General features: G+C 49.9%; 1 protein-coding gene across 1 annotated transcript in view; it reads left to right on the top strand.

Annotated features, from left to right (window-relative positions):
- Positions 1-1410: 1410 nt before the first annotated feature.
- trip10a (thyroid hormone receptor interactor 10a) overlaps positions 1411-17279 on the top strand; it is a gene marked incomplete at its 3' end in the record, with an annotated part of 23837 nt that continues 7968 nt past the window's right edge. The window contains 7 exon segments of the mRNA XM_084439135.1: positions 1411-1509; positions 12031-12146; positions 13971-14027; positions 14422-14432; positions 14435-14568; positions 15678-15740; positions 16554-16658. Coding sequence (XP_084295261.1) covers positions 1486-1509; positions 12031-12146; positions 13971-14027; positions 14422-14432; positions 14435-14568; positions 15678-15740; positions 16554-16658 — 510 coding nt within the window. The 5' untranslated portion in view covers positions 1411-1485.

Consider the following 17279-nt stretch of genomic DNA (forward strand, 5'->3'; position numbering starts at 1 on the left):
ATTGCCGTCGGCTTCGCCTTGATCCTCATCCTTTTTGCAATCATCCGCTGCTGGATGTCGTATGGCCCATCGAGCCATGGATCTTATGATGTCATCCCCTTGCGGCCCCGGAGGGAGGGTGGGGGGGTGCAGTTGCTAGAGGACAATTCCGATTTTCAGGAGACTTGTTGAGCGACAATCGGAGCAACAATAGTAAGTGTCGGGACTGTCCGTGCGCCCTAGGCAATTGCCTTGTAGCCTGTGCCAAGCGCAGGCGCCACCCCTGTTCCCATGACCCAATTTACTCAGAATGGGGATTCGAGCACTTGTCGGTACATTCATGTTTTTTCAGTGACCAAGACAACATCACCACTGAGCAAATCAAATGATTACAAGTGTACAGAATCATTTGTGGGCAGATTAGACCAGGAATCACACATTATAACAGAGGCATGTGAATGGAATTGAGAGTATTGCATCATAGGGGCATCAATGGTAGGCTACACGTTCATCGTCTGAAATCTCATGGGCATTGGATTCTATTTTAGAAATAATTTGAATGTATTTTTGTGTGTATTTTTTAACATGCCCCTAATGCTATTCTGGACCCATTCTAATGCTAATCTATTGCTTTTCTCTATATATTTTAAGTTGAGTGAGTGCATCATCCCATCATACAATATTTATCGTTAGATAATTAAGATGTACCTGAAATGTATGTTTTTGTTGTTGTTTTTTCTTCATTGAATGGTACATTTTATACTTAACTTGTTAATCTTTATCTGATAGTGTCCAAATGAGTTAGTTTTATACATTATCACCTATGCCCACCCCCCATTGCTCTCTGTAAAGCGCATTGTGTTGCATCTGTGTATGAAATGTGCTATACAAATAAAGTTTGGTTTGGCTCCTAGGTTCTGGAACTGTTGTTCTGTATTTTATATTGCTTATTGTGTATTGTGTATGATGTACTGTATGATGAATTGTAGTGTTTTGTTTGTGTTCTGTTGCTGTGAAGCTGTACAGCACTTTGGTCAACCTCGGTTGTTTTAAATGTGCTTTATAAATAAATTTTGAGTTGAGAGTTGAGTTGATTTGATCACTGCTATGTAAAAACAACATGAAATTATTGAAAAAAAATCCCTTTTTATGCTCATAATAAAACAAGAGCATCTGTAAAGTTGTCCATCTCCATCTCCTCATTGTGTGCGGCCCCTTTAAGAATGAGGATTTGGGAGTGACGCGGATGTGAAAGCGAGTTTATCCGTCTTTCCTTTACAAGCAGGAAAATTATCTAGCAAGAGTAACAAACTAAGCTAGCTAAGGCGATATTTATCTATCTAGCAAGTGAACTGTTTCGGTTACTGAGAAGAAATCGCTCATAGTGTGTCGAAACAAAGTCTGAGGTTACAATTCCTCCTCTTTAGGGATTGGGGCGTCTCTGAATGTCGGGATAACTTTGAAGAAGTTCTTTGTATTCAGGGAGGAAGAAGGCTTCAGTTGAACATGGACTGGGGCACAGATCTCTGGGTGAGTTCACGGCTGTCAAGATTCAAGATGACCTGTCCAACGGTTCTTATCTCTAAGTTTGAAGATGACCTGTCCAACGGCTCGCTTATCTCTAAGATTGAAGATGACCTGTCCAACGGTTCTCTTATCTCTAAGATTCAAGATGACCTGTCCAACGGTTCTCTTATCTCTAAGATTTAAGATGACCTGTCCAACGGTTCTCTTATCTCTAAGATTAAAGATGACCTGTCCAACGGTTCTCTTATCTCTAAGATTTAAGATGACCTTTCCAACGGTTCTCTTATCTCTAAGATTCAAGATGACCTGTCCAACGGTTCACTTATAACCTGTCCAACGGTTCTCTTATCTCTAAGATTGAAGATGACCTGACCAACGGCTCTCTTATCTCTAAGATTTAAGATGACCTGTCCAACGGCTCTCTTATCTCTAAGATTGAAGATGTCCTGTCCAACGGTTCGCTTATCTCTAAGATTGAAGATGACCTGTCCAACGGTTCACTTATGACCTGTCCAACGGTTCGCTTATCTCTAAGATTCAAGATGACCTGTCCAACGGTTCCCTTATCTCTAAGATTAAACATGACCTGTCCAACGGTTCTCTTATCTCTAAGATTGAAGATGACCTGTCCAACGGTTCACTTATGACCTGTCCAACGGTTCGCTTATCTCTAAGATTCAAGATGACCTGTCCAACGGTTCTCTTATCTCTAAGATTGAAGATGACCTGTCCAACGGTTCTCTTATCTCTAAGATTGAAGATGACCTGTCCAACGGTTCTCATAAGTCTAAGATTGAAGATGACCTGTCCAACGGTTCTCTTATCTCTAAGATTCAAGATGACCTGTCCAACGGTTCTCTTATCTCTAAGATTCAAGATGACCTGTCCAACGGTTCGCTTATCTCTAAGATTCAAGATGACCTGTCCAACGGTTCTCTTATCTCTAAGATTGAAGATGACCTGTCCAACGGCTCTCTTATCTCTAAGATTGAAGATGACCTGTCCAACGGTTCTCTTATCTCTAAGATTGAAGATGACCTGTCCAACGGTTCTCTTATCTCTAAGATTGAAGATGACCTGTCCAACGGTTCTCATAAGTCTAAGATTGAAGATGACCTGTCCAACGGTTCTCTTATCTCTAAGATTCAAGATGACCTGTCCAACGGCTCTCTTATCTCTAAGTTTAAAGATGACCTGTCCAACGGTTCTCTTATCTCTAAGATTGAAGATGACCTGTCCAACGGTTCTCTTATGTCTAAGATTGAAGATGACCTGTCCAACGGTTCTCTTATGTCTAAGATTCAAGATGACCTGTCCAACGGTTCTCTTATCTCTAAGATTGAAGATGACCTGTCCAACGGCTCTCTTATCTCTAAGTTTAAAGATGACCTGTCCAACGGTTCTCTTATCTCTCTCGGAAGAGTAGCCAGCTGCCAACGGCTCTGAAGTTTGAATGTTTGTGCTGTAAGCAAGATGATGTGAGGCATATTTGGACAAAGTTCAGTAGCTATCTCGCGCTGGCTAGCCTACTGCTGCCAGTTAGCTAACGATTTACCTCAGAAAGTAATTAATACTAACGATAATTACTTTTTCTGAGGTAAATCGTTAGCTAACGTTAGCTTGTATAATCTGTCCAAACCCAAACAAGTGAGGTTATCCCAGCGTCCTGACATGCAACGTGGAAAGATGGACGTTTATGCGAGCTAAATACTGTTATCAGCGTTTGTCTTTAATGTCTTAAGTTAAACGTCTGAGTAATATTTGAATTAAAATCGGTTGGAAATTGTCAAATTGTGGGATCTTTAACCCACAGGACGTGAGAACTGTGTCGACCGACGTCAGTTTGGGTGACAGGGGGCCGTCATCTCTCAGGCGGGGTAGTAGGCCGTCATCTTTCAGGCGGGGGACAGTAGGCCGACATCAAGATGGCTTTTAGGTAACGCTCTCTAATCAGATCCACGTCTGCTACCCACTGAGCAAAGATACGTCTAAAAGACGTCTTTTAGATGTCTTTTTTGTCTTTTCCGGACGTCCAAAGACATCCAATTAGGAGCCAGAATGAATGTTTTTTTTTAACGTTCAGATATTGGACCCGTTTTGCACGTCCACAGACGTCTTAGAGGGGTCCAAGCCAGACGTTTGAATATTGAGGGGTCCAGCAGACGAACAAATGGGGTTCTGGACCGACGGACGTTATTAAGACATGATCTGAACGTCTCCCTGACGTTGCGTGTTTGCTGGGTACCCACCGAACCTGAGACTAAGGGACTTCTTGTTGTCGCCTATCACACTGGCCCGTGATATGATGGCATTGATTTGCATGCATGTCATGAAATGCATGACAGTAAATCCATGTTTTTTTGTGTTGTATTTATGCAAACCTACAGCAGGCTGTTAGTGGTGGACTTGTCTTTATGACAAGCAAATATTGTGGTGTTTGTTTACTGCGACAGGCTACATTGTAAAAAAACAACAACAACACAGGCTACATTGTAAAAACAACAACAACACAGGCTACATTGTAAAAAAACAACAACACAGGCTACATTGTAAAAGCAAGCATTCGTTTCACTGGGAGGTCAGAACAATTACCATTGCTGCACTGTAGCCATAGTTATAAACCCCTCTGACACACACACACACACACACACACACACACACACACACACACACACACAAACAGACATACAATTAGGGCTGCACGACTATGACAAAAATGTATAATTGCGATTATTTTTGCCTGATAATGTAATCAAGATTAAGTGTGATTAACTCTGGTGCCACTTTCATATAAAAACAAGTGGATTAGTTGCAGGAACAATCGCTCTAGATTGTTTGCACAACATCGGCTTCAAATCCTCTCACACAATGTGCGCACAATATGTGCTCCAGCAACGTCCAGCGACCCCGATGTTCCCAAGCCTGAAATGTTTGCTAGGCGATTCACCCCAGAAGTGACTGGTCAAGTAGAAACCCCCCCCCCCCCAGATCAAATGAGCTCTAAGCTAATGCTTCTTTCTGTAGGAGCTGGGGGGGGGGGGGGTGTCTGCTACCTAGTTGACTAGTCACTTCTGGGGTGAATCGCCTAGCAAGAATTTCCGGCTTGGCGCTCTGCCCTAAGCGCACCCCGGCGCGTTTCTATGATCTCTAGTGCTCACGTTGAATAGAACTGTTTAAAACCAGGAATGTGTGATTTCAACTATTAATACGATTAATTGTGCAGCCCTAACACACACACACACACACACACACACACACACACACACACACACACACACACACACAGGGTGGCAACAGAGACACAATATGTAAATGAGGCCTACAGAGAACAGGGTGGGTGTAGGTTATTCTGGCCTCATTATAGAGGTCCCCCCCTGAGCCTCTACCCCTGGCCTCATTATAGAGGTCCCCCCCGAGCCTCTACCCCTGGCCTCTTTCCATCCTCAACAGCCTAATTCGTTTTGCTCTAATTTAATGAAGGCTGAACCGATCCACGACCCTCTATCTGAATGTTGACCATCATGGAAATCCTTTCACAAATGTGTATAGGCTTGGTAGGTGCATTTCGTCGTTGTGTGTGTGTATGTGTGTGTGTGTGTGTGTGTGTGTGTGTGTGTGTGTGTGTGAGAGAGAGAGAGAGCGAGCGAGAGAGAGAGATTGCCCACCCCAAATGTACCTTTCCTTAGAACACCTAGACTATGGACCTTAGTGGTGTGGATGGTGTTCGGCTGGTAAACTAACCCTCATTGCCAACACTGCTTATGGCGTCTGTCTGCTGTTCTCTTCCCTGCTAATCCCGTCGCTATTTTAAGCAGCAAGTGTGGCAGATCAGAGCCTGTCTGGACGCTAGCCCTGATAGCCAGTGAGAGGTCTGTGTGTGTGTGTCTGGACGCTAGCCCTGATAGCCAGTGAGAGGTCTGTGTGTGTCTGTCTGGACAGTGAGAGGTCTGTGTTGTCTGGATGCTAGCCCTCATAGCCAGTGAGAGGTCTGTGTGTGTCTGTCTGGACGCTAGCCCTGTTAGCCAGTGAGAGGTCTGTGTGTCTGTCTGGACGCTAGCCCTGATAGCCAGTGAGAGGTCTGTGTTTCTGTCTGGACGCTAGCCCTCATAGCCAGTGAGAGGTCTGTGTGTGTCTGTCTGGACGCTAGCCCTGATAGCCAGTGAGAGGTCTGTGTTGTCTGGATGCTAGCCCTGTTAGCCAGTGAGAGGTCTGTGTTGTCTGGATGCTAGCCCTGTTAGCCAGTGAGAGGTCTGTGTTGTCTGGATGCTAGCCCTGATAGCCAGTGAGAGGTCTGTGTTGTCTGGACGCTAGCCCTGATAGCCAGTGAGAGGTCTGTGTGTGTCTGTCTGGACGCTAGCCCTGTTAGCCAGTGAGAGGTCTGTGTGTGTCTGTCTGGACGCTAGCCCTGATAGCCAGTGAGAGGTCTGTGTGTTTCTGTCTGGACGCTAGCCCTGATAGCCAGTGAGAGGTCTGTGTGTGTCTGTCTGGATGCTAGCCCTGATAGCCAGTGAGAGGTCTGTGTGTGTCTGTCTGGATGCTAGCCCTCATAGCCAGTGAGAGGTCTGTGTTGTCTGGACGCTAGCCCTGATAGCCAGTGAGAGGTCTGTGTGTGTCTGTCTGGACGCTAGCCCTGTTAGCCAGTGAGAGGTCTGTGTGTGTCTGTCTGGACGCTAGCCCTGTTAGCCAGTGAGAGGTCTGTGTTGTCTGGATGCTAGCCCTGATAGCCAGTGAGAGGTCTGTGTTGTCTGGATGCTAGCCCTGTTAGCCAGTGAGAGGTCTGTGTTGTCTGGATGATAGCCCTGATAGCCAGTGAGAGGTCTGTGTGTGTCTGTCTGGATGCTAGCCCTGTTAGCCAGTGAGAGGTCTGTGTGTGTCTGTTTGGACGCTAGCCCTGATAGCCAGTGAGAGGTCTGTGTGTGTCTGTCTGGACGCTAGCGCTCATAGCCAGTGAGAGGTCTGTGTGTGTCTGTCTGGACGCTAGCCCTGATAGCCAGTGAGAGGTCTGTGTGTTTCTGTCTGGACGCTAGCCCTAATAGCCAGTGAGAGGTCTGTGTGTGTCTGTCTGGACGCTAGCCCTGATAGCCAGTGAGAGGTCTGTGTGTTTCTGTCTGGACGCTAGCCCTAATAGCCAGTGAGAGGTCTGTGTTGTCTGGATGCTAGCCCTGTTAGCCAGTGAGAGGTCTGTGTGTGTCTGTCTGGATGCTAGCCCTGTTAGCCAGTGAGAGGTCTGTGTTGTCTGGACGCTAGCCCTGTTAGCCAGTGAGAGGTCTGTGTGTGTCTGTCTGGATGCTAGCCCTGATAGCCAGTGAGAGGTCTGTGTTGTCTGGACGCTAGCCCTGATAGCCAGTGAGAGGTCTGTGTTGTCTGGACGCTAGCCCTGATAACCAGTGAGAGGTCTGTGTTGTCTGGACGCTAGCCCTGATAGCCAGTGAGAGGTCTGTGTTGTCTGGATGCTAGCCCTGATAGCCAGTGAGAGGTCTGTGTTGTCTGGATGCTAGCCCTGTTAGCCAGTGAGAGGTCTGTGTGTGTCTGTCTGGATGCTAGCCCTGTTAGCCAGTGAGAGGTCTGTGTGTGTCTGTTTGGACGCTAGCGCTCATAGCCAGTGAGAGGTCTGTGTGTGTCTGTCTGGACGCTAGCCCTGATAGCCAGTGAGAGGTCTGTGTGTGTCTGTCTGGATGCTAGCCCTGATAGCCAGTGAGAGGTCTGTGTGTTTCTGTCTGGACGCTAGCCCTAATAGCCAGTGAGAGGTCTGTGTGTGTCTGTCTGGACGCTAGCCCTGATAGCCAGTGAGAGGTCTGTGTGTTTCTGTCTGGACGCTAGCCCTAATAGCCAGTGAGAGGTCTGTGTTGTCTGGACGCTAGCCCTGATAGCCAGTGAGAGGTCTGTGTGTGTCTGTCTGGACGCTAGCCCTGATAGCCAGTGAGAGGTCTGTGTGTGTCTGTCTGGACGCTAGCCCTGTTAGCCAGTGAGAGGTCTGTGTTGTCTGGATGCTAGCCCTGATAGCCAGTGAGAGGTCTGTGTTGTCTGGATGCTAGCCCTGTTAGCCAGTGAGAGGTCTGTGTTGTCTGGATGCTAGCCCTGTTAGCCAGTGAGAGGTCTGTGTTGTCTGGATGCTAGCCCTGATAGCCAGTGAGAGGTCTGTGTTGTCTGGACGCTAGCCCTGATAGCCAGTGAGAGGTCTGTGTGTGTCTGTCTGGACGCTAGCCCTGATGGCCAGTGAGAGGTCTGTGTGTGTCTGTCTGGACGCTAGCCCTGATAGCCAGTGAGAGGTCTGTGTTGTCTGGACGCTAGCCCTGATAGCCAGTGAGAGGTCTGTGTGTGTCTGTCTGGACGCTAGCCCTGATAGCCAGTGAGAGGTCTGTGTTGTCTGGACGCTAGCCCTCATAGCCAGTGAGAGGTCTGTGTGTGTCTGTCTGGACGCTAGCCCTGATAGCCAGTGAGAGGTCTGTGTGTGTCTGTCTGGATGCTAGCCCTGATAGCCAGTGAGAGGTCTGTGTTGTCTGGATGCTAGCCCTGTTAGCCAGTGAGAGGTCTGTGTTGTCTGGACGCTAGCCCTGATAGCCAGTGAGAGGTCTGTGTGTGTCTGTCTGGACGCTAGCCCTCATAGCCAGTGAGAGGTCTGTGTGTGTCTGTCTGGACGCTAGCCCTGATAGCCAGTGAGAGGTCTGTGTTGTCTGTCTGGACGCTAGCCCTGATAGCCAGTGAGAGGTCTGTGTGTGTCTGTCTGGACGCTAGCCCTGATAGCCAGTGAGAGGTCTGTGTGTGTCTGTCTGGACGCTAGCCCTGATAGCCAGTGAGAGGTCTGTGTTGTCTGGATGCTAGCCCTGTTAGCCAGTGAGAGGTCTGTGTTGTCTGGACGCTAGCCCTGATAGCCAGTGAGAGGTCTGTGTGTGTCTGTCTGGATGCTAGCCCTCATAGCCAGTGAGAGGTCTGTGTTGTCTGTCTGGATGCTAGCCCTCATAGCCAGTGAGAGGTCTGTGTTGTCTGTCTGGACGCTAGCCCTCATAGCCAGTGAGAGGTCTGTGTTGTCTGGACACTAGCCCTGATAGCAAGTGAGAGGTCTGTGTGTGTCTGTCTGGACGCTAGCCATGATAGCCAGTGAGAGGTCTGTGTTGTCTGGACGCTAGCCCTGACAGCCAGTGAGAGGTCTGTGTTGTCTGGACGCTAGCCCTGATAGCCAGTGAGAGGTCTGTGTGTGTCTGTCTGGATGCTAGCCCTGATCAGTGAGAGGTCTGTGTTGTCTGGATGCTAGCCCTGATCAGTGAGAGGTCTGTGTTGTCTGGACGCTAGCCCTGATAGCCAGTGAGAGGTCTGTGTGTGTCTGGACGCTAGCCCTGATAGCCAGTGAGAGGTCTGTGTGTTTCGCCACCCTAGAGGAGCTCACAGACTCTTAATAAAGTTAACCAAACACAGTGACTAAGGGAAGAAACATTTGCATGCGGTCACATGACTTCTCAGGGGTTTGCCTTGATTGGTGAATTAGTGGTCATGCACATGTCAGTTCACTGTACACTGCTGTAGGGGCTGGAGGTCAGAAGGTCAAGGTTGGAGGGGTGGACATGAGACACGGGGTCAAAGGGCGAATCAAGGCTGAAATCGGCCTATATTGGGAAGCCAGCCTATAGGCTAAATATGCCCTCAGTATGACCTACCTACAGTACCTACATGTAGGCCTAGGCCCGTTTCCCACTGAAGTCCTATAGGGGAGATATGTAGGCCTAGGTCTGTTTCCCACTGCAGTCCTATAGGAGAGATATGTAGGCCTAGGTCTGTTTCCCACTGCAGTCCTATAGGGGAGATATGTAGGCCTAGGTCTGTTTCCCACTGCAGTGCTATAGGGGAGATATGTAGGCCTAGGCCCGTTTCCCACTGCAGTCCTATAGGAGAGATATGTAGGCCTAGGTCTGTTTCCCACTGCAGTCCTATAGGAGAGATATGTAGGCCTAGGTCTGTTTCCCACTGCAGTCCTATAGGGGAGATATGTAGGCCTAGGTCTGTTTCCCACTGCAGTGCTATAGGGGAGATATGTAGGCCTAGGCCCGTTTCCCACTGCAGTCCTATAGGAGAGATATGTAGGCCTAGGCCCGTTTCCCACTGCAGTCCTATAGGGGAGACATGTAGGCCTAGGCCCGTTTCCCACTGCAGTCCTATAGGGGAGATATGTAGGCCTAGGCCCGTTTCCCACTGCAGTCCTATAGGAGAGATATGTAGGCCTAGGCCCGTTTACCACTGCAGTCCTATAGGGGAGATATGTAGGCCTAGGCCCGTTTCCCACTGCAGTCCTATAGGAGAGATATGTAGGCCTAGGCCCGTTTCCCACTGCAGTCCTATAGGGGAGATATGTAGGTCTAGGTCTGTTTCCCACTGCAGTCCTATAGGAGAGATATGTAGGCCTAGGTCTGTTTCCCTCTGCAGTCCTATAGGGGAGATATGTAGGCCTAGGTCTGTTTCCCACTGCAGTCCTATAGGGGGGATATGTAGGTCTAGGGCTGTTTCCCACTGCAGTCCTATAGGGGAGATATGTAGGTCTAGGTCTGTTTCCCACTGCAGTCCTATAGGGGGATATGTAGGGCTAGGCCCGTTTCCCACTGCAGTCCTATAGGGGAGATATGTAGGCCTAGGTCTGTTTCCCACTGCAGTCCTATAGGGGGGATATGTAGGTCTAGGGCTGTTTCCCACTGCAGTCCTATAGGGGAGACATGTAGGCCTTGACCCGTTTCCCTCTGCAGTCCTATAGGGGGGATATGTAGGCCTTGGCCCGTTTTCCTCTGCAGTCTATAAGGGAAACATTGATGTTGAAGGTCGTAAAGACCCCCAAAGCAACACCCAGTTCGGATCACAACGTTCTCAACTGAAACCATCCCTGTTAAGTTGAGTAGTACTGGGGGGGTGACAGACAGGGAGGAGACGAGGAGGAGGGAGAGGAGGAGGAGGAGGAGGGGGAGGAGGAGGAGGAGGAGAATGCCCCATCCAGTTGGACTAGTGCAACATTTCACTACCCAGTACCCACCCCCACAAAAAGTCTCTGAAGTTCTTATTTTTTGTATTCAGTTTGTTATGAACACAAATTTGCATGATGTTCAGATCTCTGTAGCTACGCCCTTTGACCCCTTGTTCTTGCACCGCTAAATAGCCTATCATGCGTCTAAAAATACACTATTGCTGACAGAGAGAAAGACAAACAAAACAACAGAAAAACAACAAACTTGATAGCAAACTGAAATTCCTCATCGGTGTTCAAATTCTAGAACCTTCTCTTGTTTATGATCCTTTTGTCTCCGCTGCTCTTTGCATGATGGGGTAGGAGGGGTCAACGGCAACATGGCCCAACATGCTCGGAATCTCTTCGCAGACGTGCCCCCCTCCCCCGGTGCTGTAAAAGCCATCACCACAGAGGCCTGGAAGGTGTTCATGGAGGGGGAGTGACAGAGGGTTGGCTGTAGATAGCATCTCTGGTTAACAGGCTTGCCTGAGCTTGAAGGGCGCTTAAAGCTCCCAGCCAAATAAGGATGGGAGAGAGAGACAATCAGCTCCTTATCATAGCCAAGTGTTGGGGATTTCTTTCAATGCACACATCTCTCATGTGGTAGCTCTCTCTCTGTGTTCTTCTAGGGGATTCCGCTCACTTTGACTTTGAAGGGACGTCTTGTCTGTAATGTTCGTGTCTATAATTCCTACTAGTCTGTAGGGCAACTTGTTGAAGGAAATGCCTGAGCTGTTAGTAGACTATCACATGTACCTTTCCATCCTCCTGAGTCTACTAGGCTGTTAAAATCCATGTTTGGAGAGAGGAGAGATCCGCACGCTGATATCTCCCGGTTACACGGATATCTCCCCGGTTCACTTTATTGGAAAAAAACAACTTTTCCACCTGTAGGTCTTCATCAGGAAACTCTAAAGTTTCAAATGACAGGTAGCAGTTATATACAGGCTGAGAGCCTGTGACATCACATCTGACATCATCTGCCAGTCAATTAGGCTAAACGATGCAATTAGAGGCTGCAATTATATAAACACATCACAATGGCATATATATAGCCTATATACATCGATCTAGATACAGATACTGTACAAAAAAGAGATACAAAAAAGAGATACAAAAAACAGATACAAAAAAGAGATACAAAAAAGGAGAGACTAGATTACAATCCATGCACACAGGAAGAGGGCGAGGTGAGACCATTTCTACTTCCTGAGAACACTGGGCGCCGTGGCCCTGCCGTGGCCTCGGAATGTCCCCTCTCAGTCTCCGTAGCATCAACATGATTTAAAGCCGCGAGGAAACTCGCCCACAGATAACACGGGCCGGAGTCGAGGGTTGAGAATTCGTGGCATGCGCAGCGCGAAGGGAGATGGGATGAGATCACGTATCCAGCGTGTAAATTAAATCTCAACTTTTATGTCCCAGGCGATGTCCGACTCGGCCGAATAACATCCCAGATCATTCTTATCTGGGGGGGAGATGTACATCGTCCATAACTATTTGTCCCCCCCCCCCCCCGGCCCCCCCCTCCTACTCCCCAGGACCAGTATGACATCATCGAGAAGCACACCCAGTCTGGTCTGGACCTGGTGGAGAAGTATGTGAAGTTTGTGAAGGAAAGAACGGAGATAGAGCAGAACTATGCCAAGCAACTGAGGTAGGTCTCATTCCTGACGTGCTTCTGCATCAAATGTGTGTGTTTTTGTGTGTGTGTGTGTGTGTGTGTGTGTGTGTTAGTGTTAGTGTTAGTGTGTGTGTGTGTGTGTGTGTGTGTGTGTGTGTGTGTGTGTGTTTTTCGCTTCTATTTTTTGCCCCGTAGCAGTTGGGTGTGTGCGTTGAAAAACGCTGTTTATGAAATGTATGTCTTATGACTGTTGTGGAGCAGAGCTGAACTAGTCTGCTCTCTCTCCTGGGTACTGAGTGAACTAGTCTGCTCTCTCTCCTGGGTACTGAGTCTGAACTAGTCTGCTCTCTCTCTTGGGTACTGAGTCTGAACTAGTCTGCTCTCTCTCCTGGGTACTGAGTCTGAACTAGTCTGCTCTCTCTCCTGGGTACTGAGTGAACTAGTCTGCTCTCTCTCCTGGGTACTGAGTCTGAACTAGTCTGCTCTCTCTCCTGGGTACTGAGTCTGAACTAGTCTGCTCTCTCTCCTGGGTACTGAGTGAACTAGTCTGCTCTCTCTCCTGGGTACTGAGTCTGAACTAGTCTGCTCTCTCTCCTGGGTACTGAGTGAACTAGTCTGCTCTCTCTCCTGGGTAGTGAGTCTGAACTAGTCTGCTCTCTCTCCTGGGTACTGAGTGAACTAGTCTGCTCTCTCTCCTGGGTACTGAGTCTGAACTAGTCTGCTCTCTCTCCTGGGTACTGAGTCTGAACTAGTCTGCTCTCTCTCCTGGGTACTGAGTCTGAACTAGTCTGCTCTCTCTCCTGGGTACAACACTGGCCTCATTCTCAAGCTCAGGCCTGCGCTGCTCTCTCTCTGCTCTCTCTCTCTGCTCTCTGCGCTCTCTGCTCTCTCTCTCTTCTCTCTCTCTGCTCTCTCTCTCTGCTCTCTCTCTCTCTCTCTCTTAGCTCTCTTCACTCTCTCTCTCTCTGCTCTCTCTCTGCTTTCTCTCTGCTTTCTCTCTGCTCTCTCTCTTCTCTCTCTCCCTCTGCTCTCTCTGCTCTCTGCTCTCTTCTCTCTCTCTCTGCTCTTGCTCTCTCTCTCTGCTCTCTCTCTCTCTCTGTCTGCTCTCTCTCTCTCTCTGCTCTCTCTCTTTGCTCTCTCTCTTCTCTCTCTCTCTCTCTGCTCTCTCTGCTCCCTCTCTCTCTGCTCTCTCTCTCTCTGCTCTCTCTCTCTGCTCTCTCTCTCCTGCCCGGTCTCCCTCCCCGGCCTGCTTCTGCCTGCTCAGCTCTGCTGGAGAGGAAGTAGGAGCAGACGGACACCTGATAGGCAGGAAGTGGTCAGAGAGACGGTGACAGCAGGGAGAATAGCAGAAGTGGAACTGTTTGGGCACGGATTCGCCTGGCATTCGTTCGCGCTGAAGGTTCATCCCGCGCTCGCTCGGGTCACCGCCACAAAGAACCCGCAGAGAAGAACGGGTCTCTCTCCTGGTCTCGTCCCTGACCGGGACCGGGACCAGGACCAGGATGTGAGAACCTGGGCGTGGTCCCTGGGGGCCACTGATGAGGCTGCCCACTGCTCCTGGCTGCCCCTGGAGGAGGACCGCTTAAAGGGGTTAAATGCAGAGTTTCTATGGCGCCTGCTAGTGTGTGTGTGTGTGTGTGTGTGTGTGTGTGTGTGTGTGTGTGTGCGCGTGCGTGTGCGTGCTCGGTGTCGCCGGCCATTGCATGCGTGTTTTGTATCATCTGCTGTAAGATGATGACTTTTTTTTATTTTATTTTTATAAACCTAACCCCTGGATCCCGTACGTATCCAATCACAGTCAAATCAGAGAATTCATCATCTCTCATTACTTCTCTTTCTCTCCACCTGCTTCCACAGGAACCTGGCGAAGAAATACAACCCTAAACGAGGCAGTAAGGAGGAGCAGGAGTGCCGGTGAGCAGCTGCCCAGGCCGGCGGTGCCCTGGAGGCCTGCATGTCAACAACATTCACAACTCATATTTGCCGTGCTGAGATTGTTCACCATAGACAGGCTTAGCACAGACTGTTTGAGCAATGCAAATTCAACAGTTTCTCCTCGGGGGGGTAAATAAATGAGCTACCCAGCTTATCAAATGACTGCTACTACCTCATGTCAGGGAAGTAGAAACGAGGAAGTGAGAGCTCCTGCCAATGCCTGACCTAGATTGGCTGCTATGCAACGCCCTATCAGAGCCCCCGATCACTCTGGCCAACGCCCTATCAGAGCCCCCGATCTGTCACTCCGGCCTTATCTCCGCATCCTTCCCTGTCCCCGCCCCCTTCCCTGTCCCCGCCCCCTTTCCCGCAGCTTCTCCAATCACCATCCTTCCTGGACATCCTGAACGAGATGAACGACTACGCGGGTCAGAGGGAGCTGGTGGCCGAGAACATGATGATGAACATCTGCATCGAGCTCACCAAGTACCTGCAGGAACTCAAGCAGGAGCGCAAGACGGTGAGACGGTCGGACAGGGGGGGGGGGGGGGGGGGGGGTGGGGGGGGGGGGGGGGGGGGGGGGAGGGTGACCGGGAGGGAGAGAGGGAGGCAGGGAGGGAGAGAGAGAGAGGGGTCACTTGGAAGGGAGGGAGAGAGGGAGGGAGGGAGAGAGAGAGAGGGGTCACTTGGAAGGGATGGAGAGAGGGAGGGAGAGAGAGAGAGAGAGGGGTCACTTGGGAGAGAGGGAGGGAGGGAGGGGGGAGAGAGAGAGAGGGGTCACTTGGGAGAGAGGGAGGGAGGGAGAGAGGAAGGGAGGGAGGGAGAGAGAGAGGGGTCACTTGGGAGGGAGGGAGGAGGGAGGGGGAGAGAGAGAGATCACCTGGGAGAGAGGGAAGGAGGGAGAGGGAGAGAGAGGGAGGGAGGGAGGGAGGGAGAGAGAGGTCACCTGGGAGAGAGGGAGGGAGGGGGGAGAGAGAAAGAGGGGTCACTTGGAAGGGAGGGAGAGAGGGAGGATGGAGGGAGAGAGAGAGAGATCACCTGGGAGAGAGGGAAGGAGGGAGAGGGAGAGAGAGGGAGGGAGAGGGAGGGATGGAGAGAGGGAGAGAGTGAGGGAGAGAGAGAGGGAGAGATCACCTGGGAGGGAGGGAGGGAGGGAGGGAGGAGCACATGGGTTCAGACTGGGTGACATGAACTCAACAAGCAGTAGGGGGAGTGTTGAGAACATGAACAGTGTGGAGGGGAGACCAGGGGGGGGGGGGGGGGGGGGTGATTCTGAGTTTGCCCTTATTTGTTGTCTTGTGGGGTCGGGGGGGTGATTCTGAGTTTGGTCACACGAGCATCGAGTCACTGTCGGTGAGGAATGCCTTGGCCCATGCCCTCTGGAATGTGGAACAGAGCGGCAGTGTGCGCGGCCCCAGAAGACGCCATGTCCCGGACACACACACACACACACACACACACACACACAGGCTGTTTGTTTACCGTCTGTTCTGTGTCGCGGCCTCAGCGGCCATTGTTTATTCTCTGGCCTCTGAGCAGTTACTGTCATCACCCTCTAATATCGCCGTTCTCTCTCTCTCTCTCTCTCTCTCTCTCCATCCCTCCACCTCTCTCCCCGTCTATCTGCAGCATCTGACGGAAGCCAAGAAGTCCCAGCAGAGTTTGGAGAGCACCTATAAACAGCTCGACAGCGTAAGCTCGTCCGCTCCGCTCGGTCGGACGGCCGGAGTTTCTCTCTCTGCCCGTTCGCACTGTTCAAACAGCGGTTATTTTCTCCTCATCCTGTCTAGAATCGGCACGGTCAGGGGTCTGGCTTTCCACATGGCCCCCGTTTGTCCCCCGGGTGTGTGTGTGTTGTGTGTGTTGTATTTGTGTGTGTGTGTGTGTGTCGTGTCTCTGAATGAGTGTGTGTGTGTGTGTGTGACGTCTCTGGTCAGGTGGGTTGCGTTTGCATTGCATGTAGGGAAAACAGACTAGCAGGATTGGGAGCAGGAAGGGAGAGAAGCAGAAAATGTGTCCGTCGCCACTTAACGGTCCGGTTCTCCGCCTCTGACTTGAACTATGTCTGCTGCTGTTTATTTAGGCCCCATACAGAAAAGATATTATTCATGTTCCTGGGGCATAGTTATTCATGTTCCTGGGCCGGCCTCTCCTACCCCGCCATCTTGAAACACGGCCGAAAAAGGAGCTCGTATGTTATTCAGACGACGTTACGTAGCGCAGCGTTGACTTTGAGGAGCTGAACTAATATCCTAGTGTTTCTAGTGAGCTTTCTCTGTTTTTATAGTTTTTATTCTAATTTACACTATCTTTAATTTAATTATTTCACTATGTTTCTTTTAAATCTCTTCTCACTGTGTTTTTATGATGTATGTTTTTATCCATCTCTTTATGGAAAGCACTGTGTGCTACATTCGTTTGTATGAATGGTGCTACAGTCTATAAATAAAATGACATTGACGTTGACATTAAGCTGCCCATGGGCTCGTCCTCCGACTCCGGCAGAGTAAGAAGCGCTTTGAGAGGGAGTGGAGGGAAGCAGAGAGGGCCGCTCAGTACGCCGAGAAGACCGACCAGGACATCAACGCCACCAAGGCTGACGTTGAGAAGGTTACTAACCCCCCCACGACCCAAACATGGCCCAAATATGACCCAAACATGGCCCAAACACGACCCAAACATGGCCCAAACACGACCCAAACATGACCCAAACATGACCCAAACATGGCCCAAACATGGCCCAAACATGGCCCAAACATGGCCCAAACATGATCCAAACATGACCCAAACATGGCCCAAACATGGCCCAAACATGGCCCAAACATGGCCCAAACATGGCCCAAACATGACCCAAACATGGCCCAAACATGGCCCAAACACGGCCCAAACATGGCCCAAACATGGCCCAAACATGGCCCAAACATGGCCCAAGCATGGCCCAAACATGGCCCTACATGACCCAAACATGACCCAAACATGGCCCAAACATGGCCCAAACATGGCCCAAACATGACCCAAACATGACCCAAACATGACCCAAACATGACCCAAACACGGCCCAAACACGACCCAAACACGACCCAAACATGACCCAAACATGGCCCAAACATGACCCAAACATGACCCAAACATGACCCAAACACGGCCCAAACACGACCCAAACACGACCCAAACATGACCCAAACACGACCCAAACATGACCCTACCGGACACAACACCAGCTCACAGCAT

This window comes from Borostomias antarcticus, assembly GCF_949987555.1.
Source record: "Borostomias antarcticus genome assembly, chromosome: 5".
NCBI classification, from domain to species: domain Eukaryota; kingdom Metazoa; phylum Chordata; class Actinopteri; order Stomiiformes; family Stomiidae; genus Borostomias; species Borostomias antarcticus.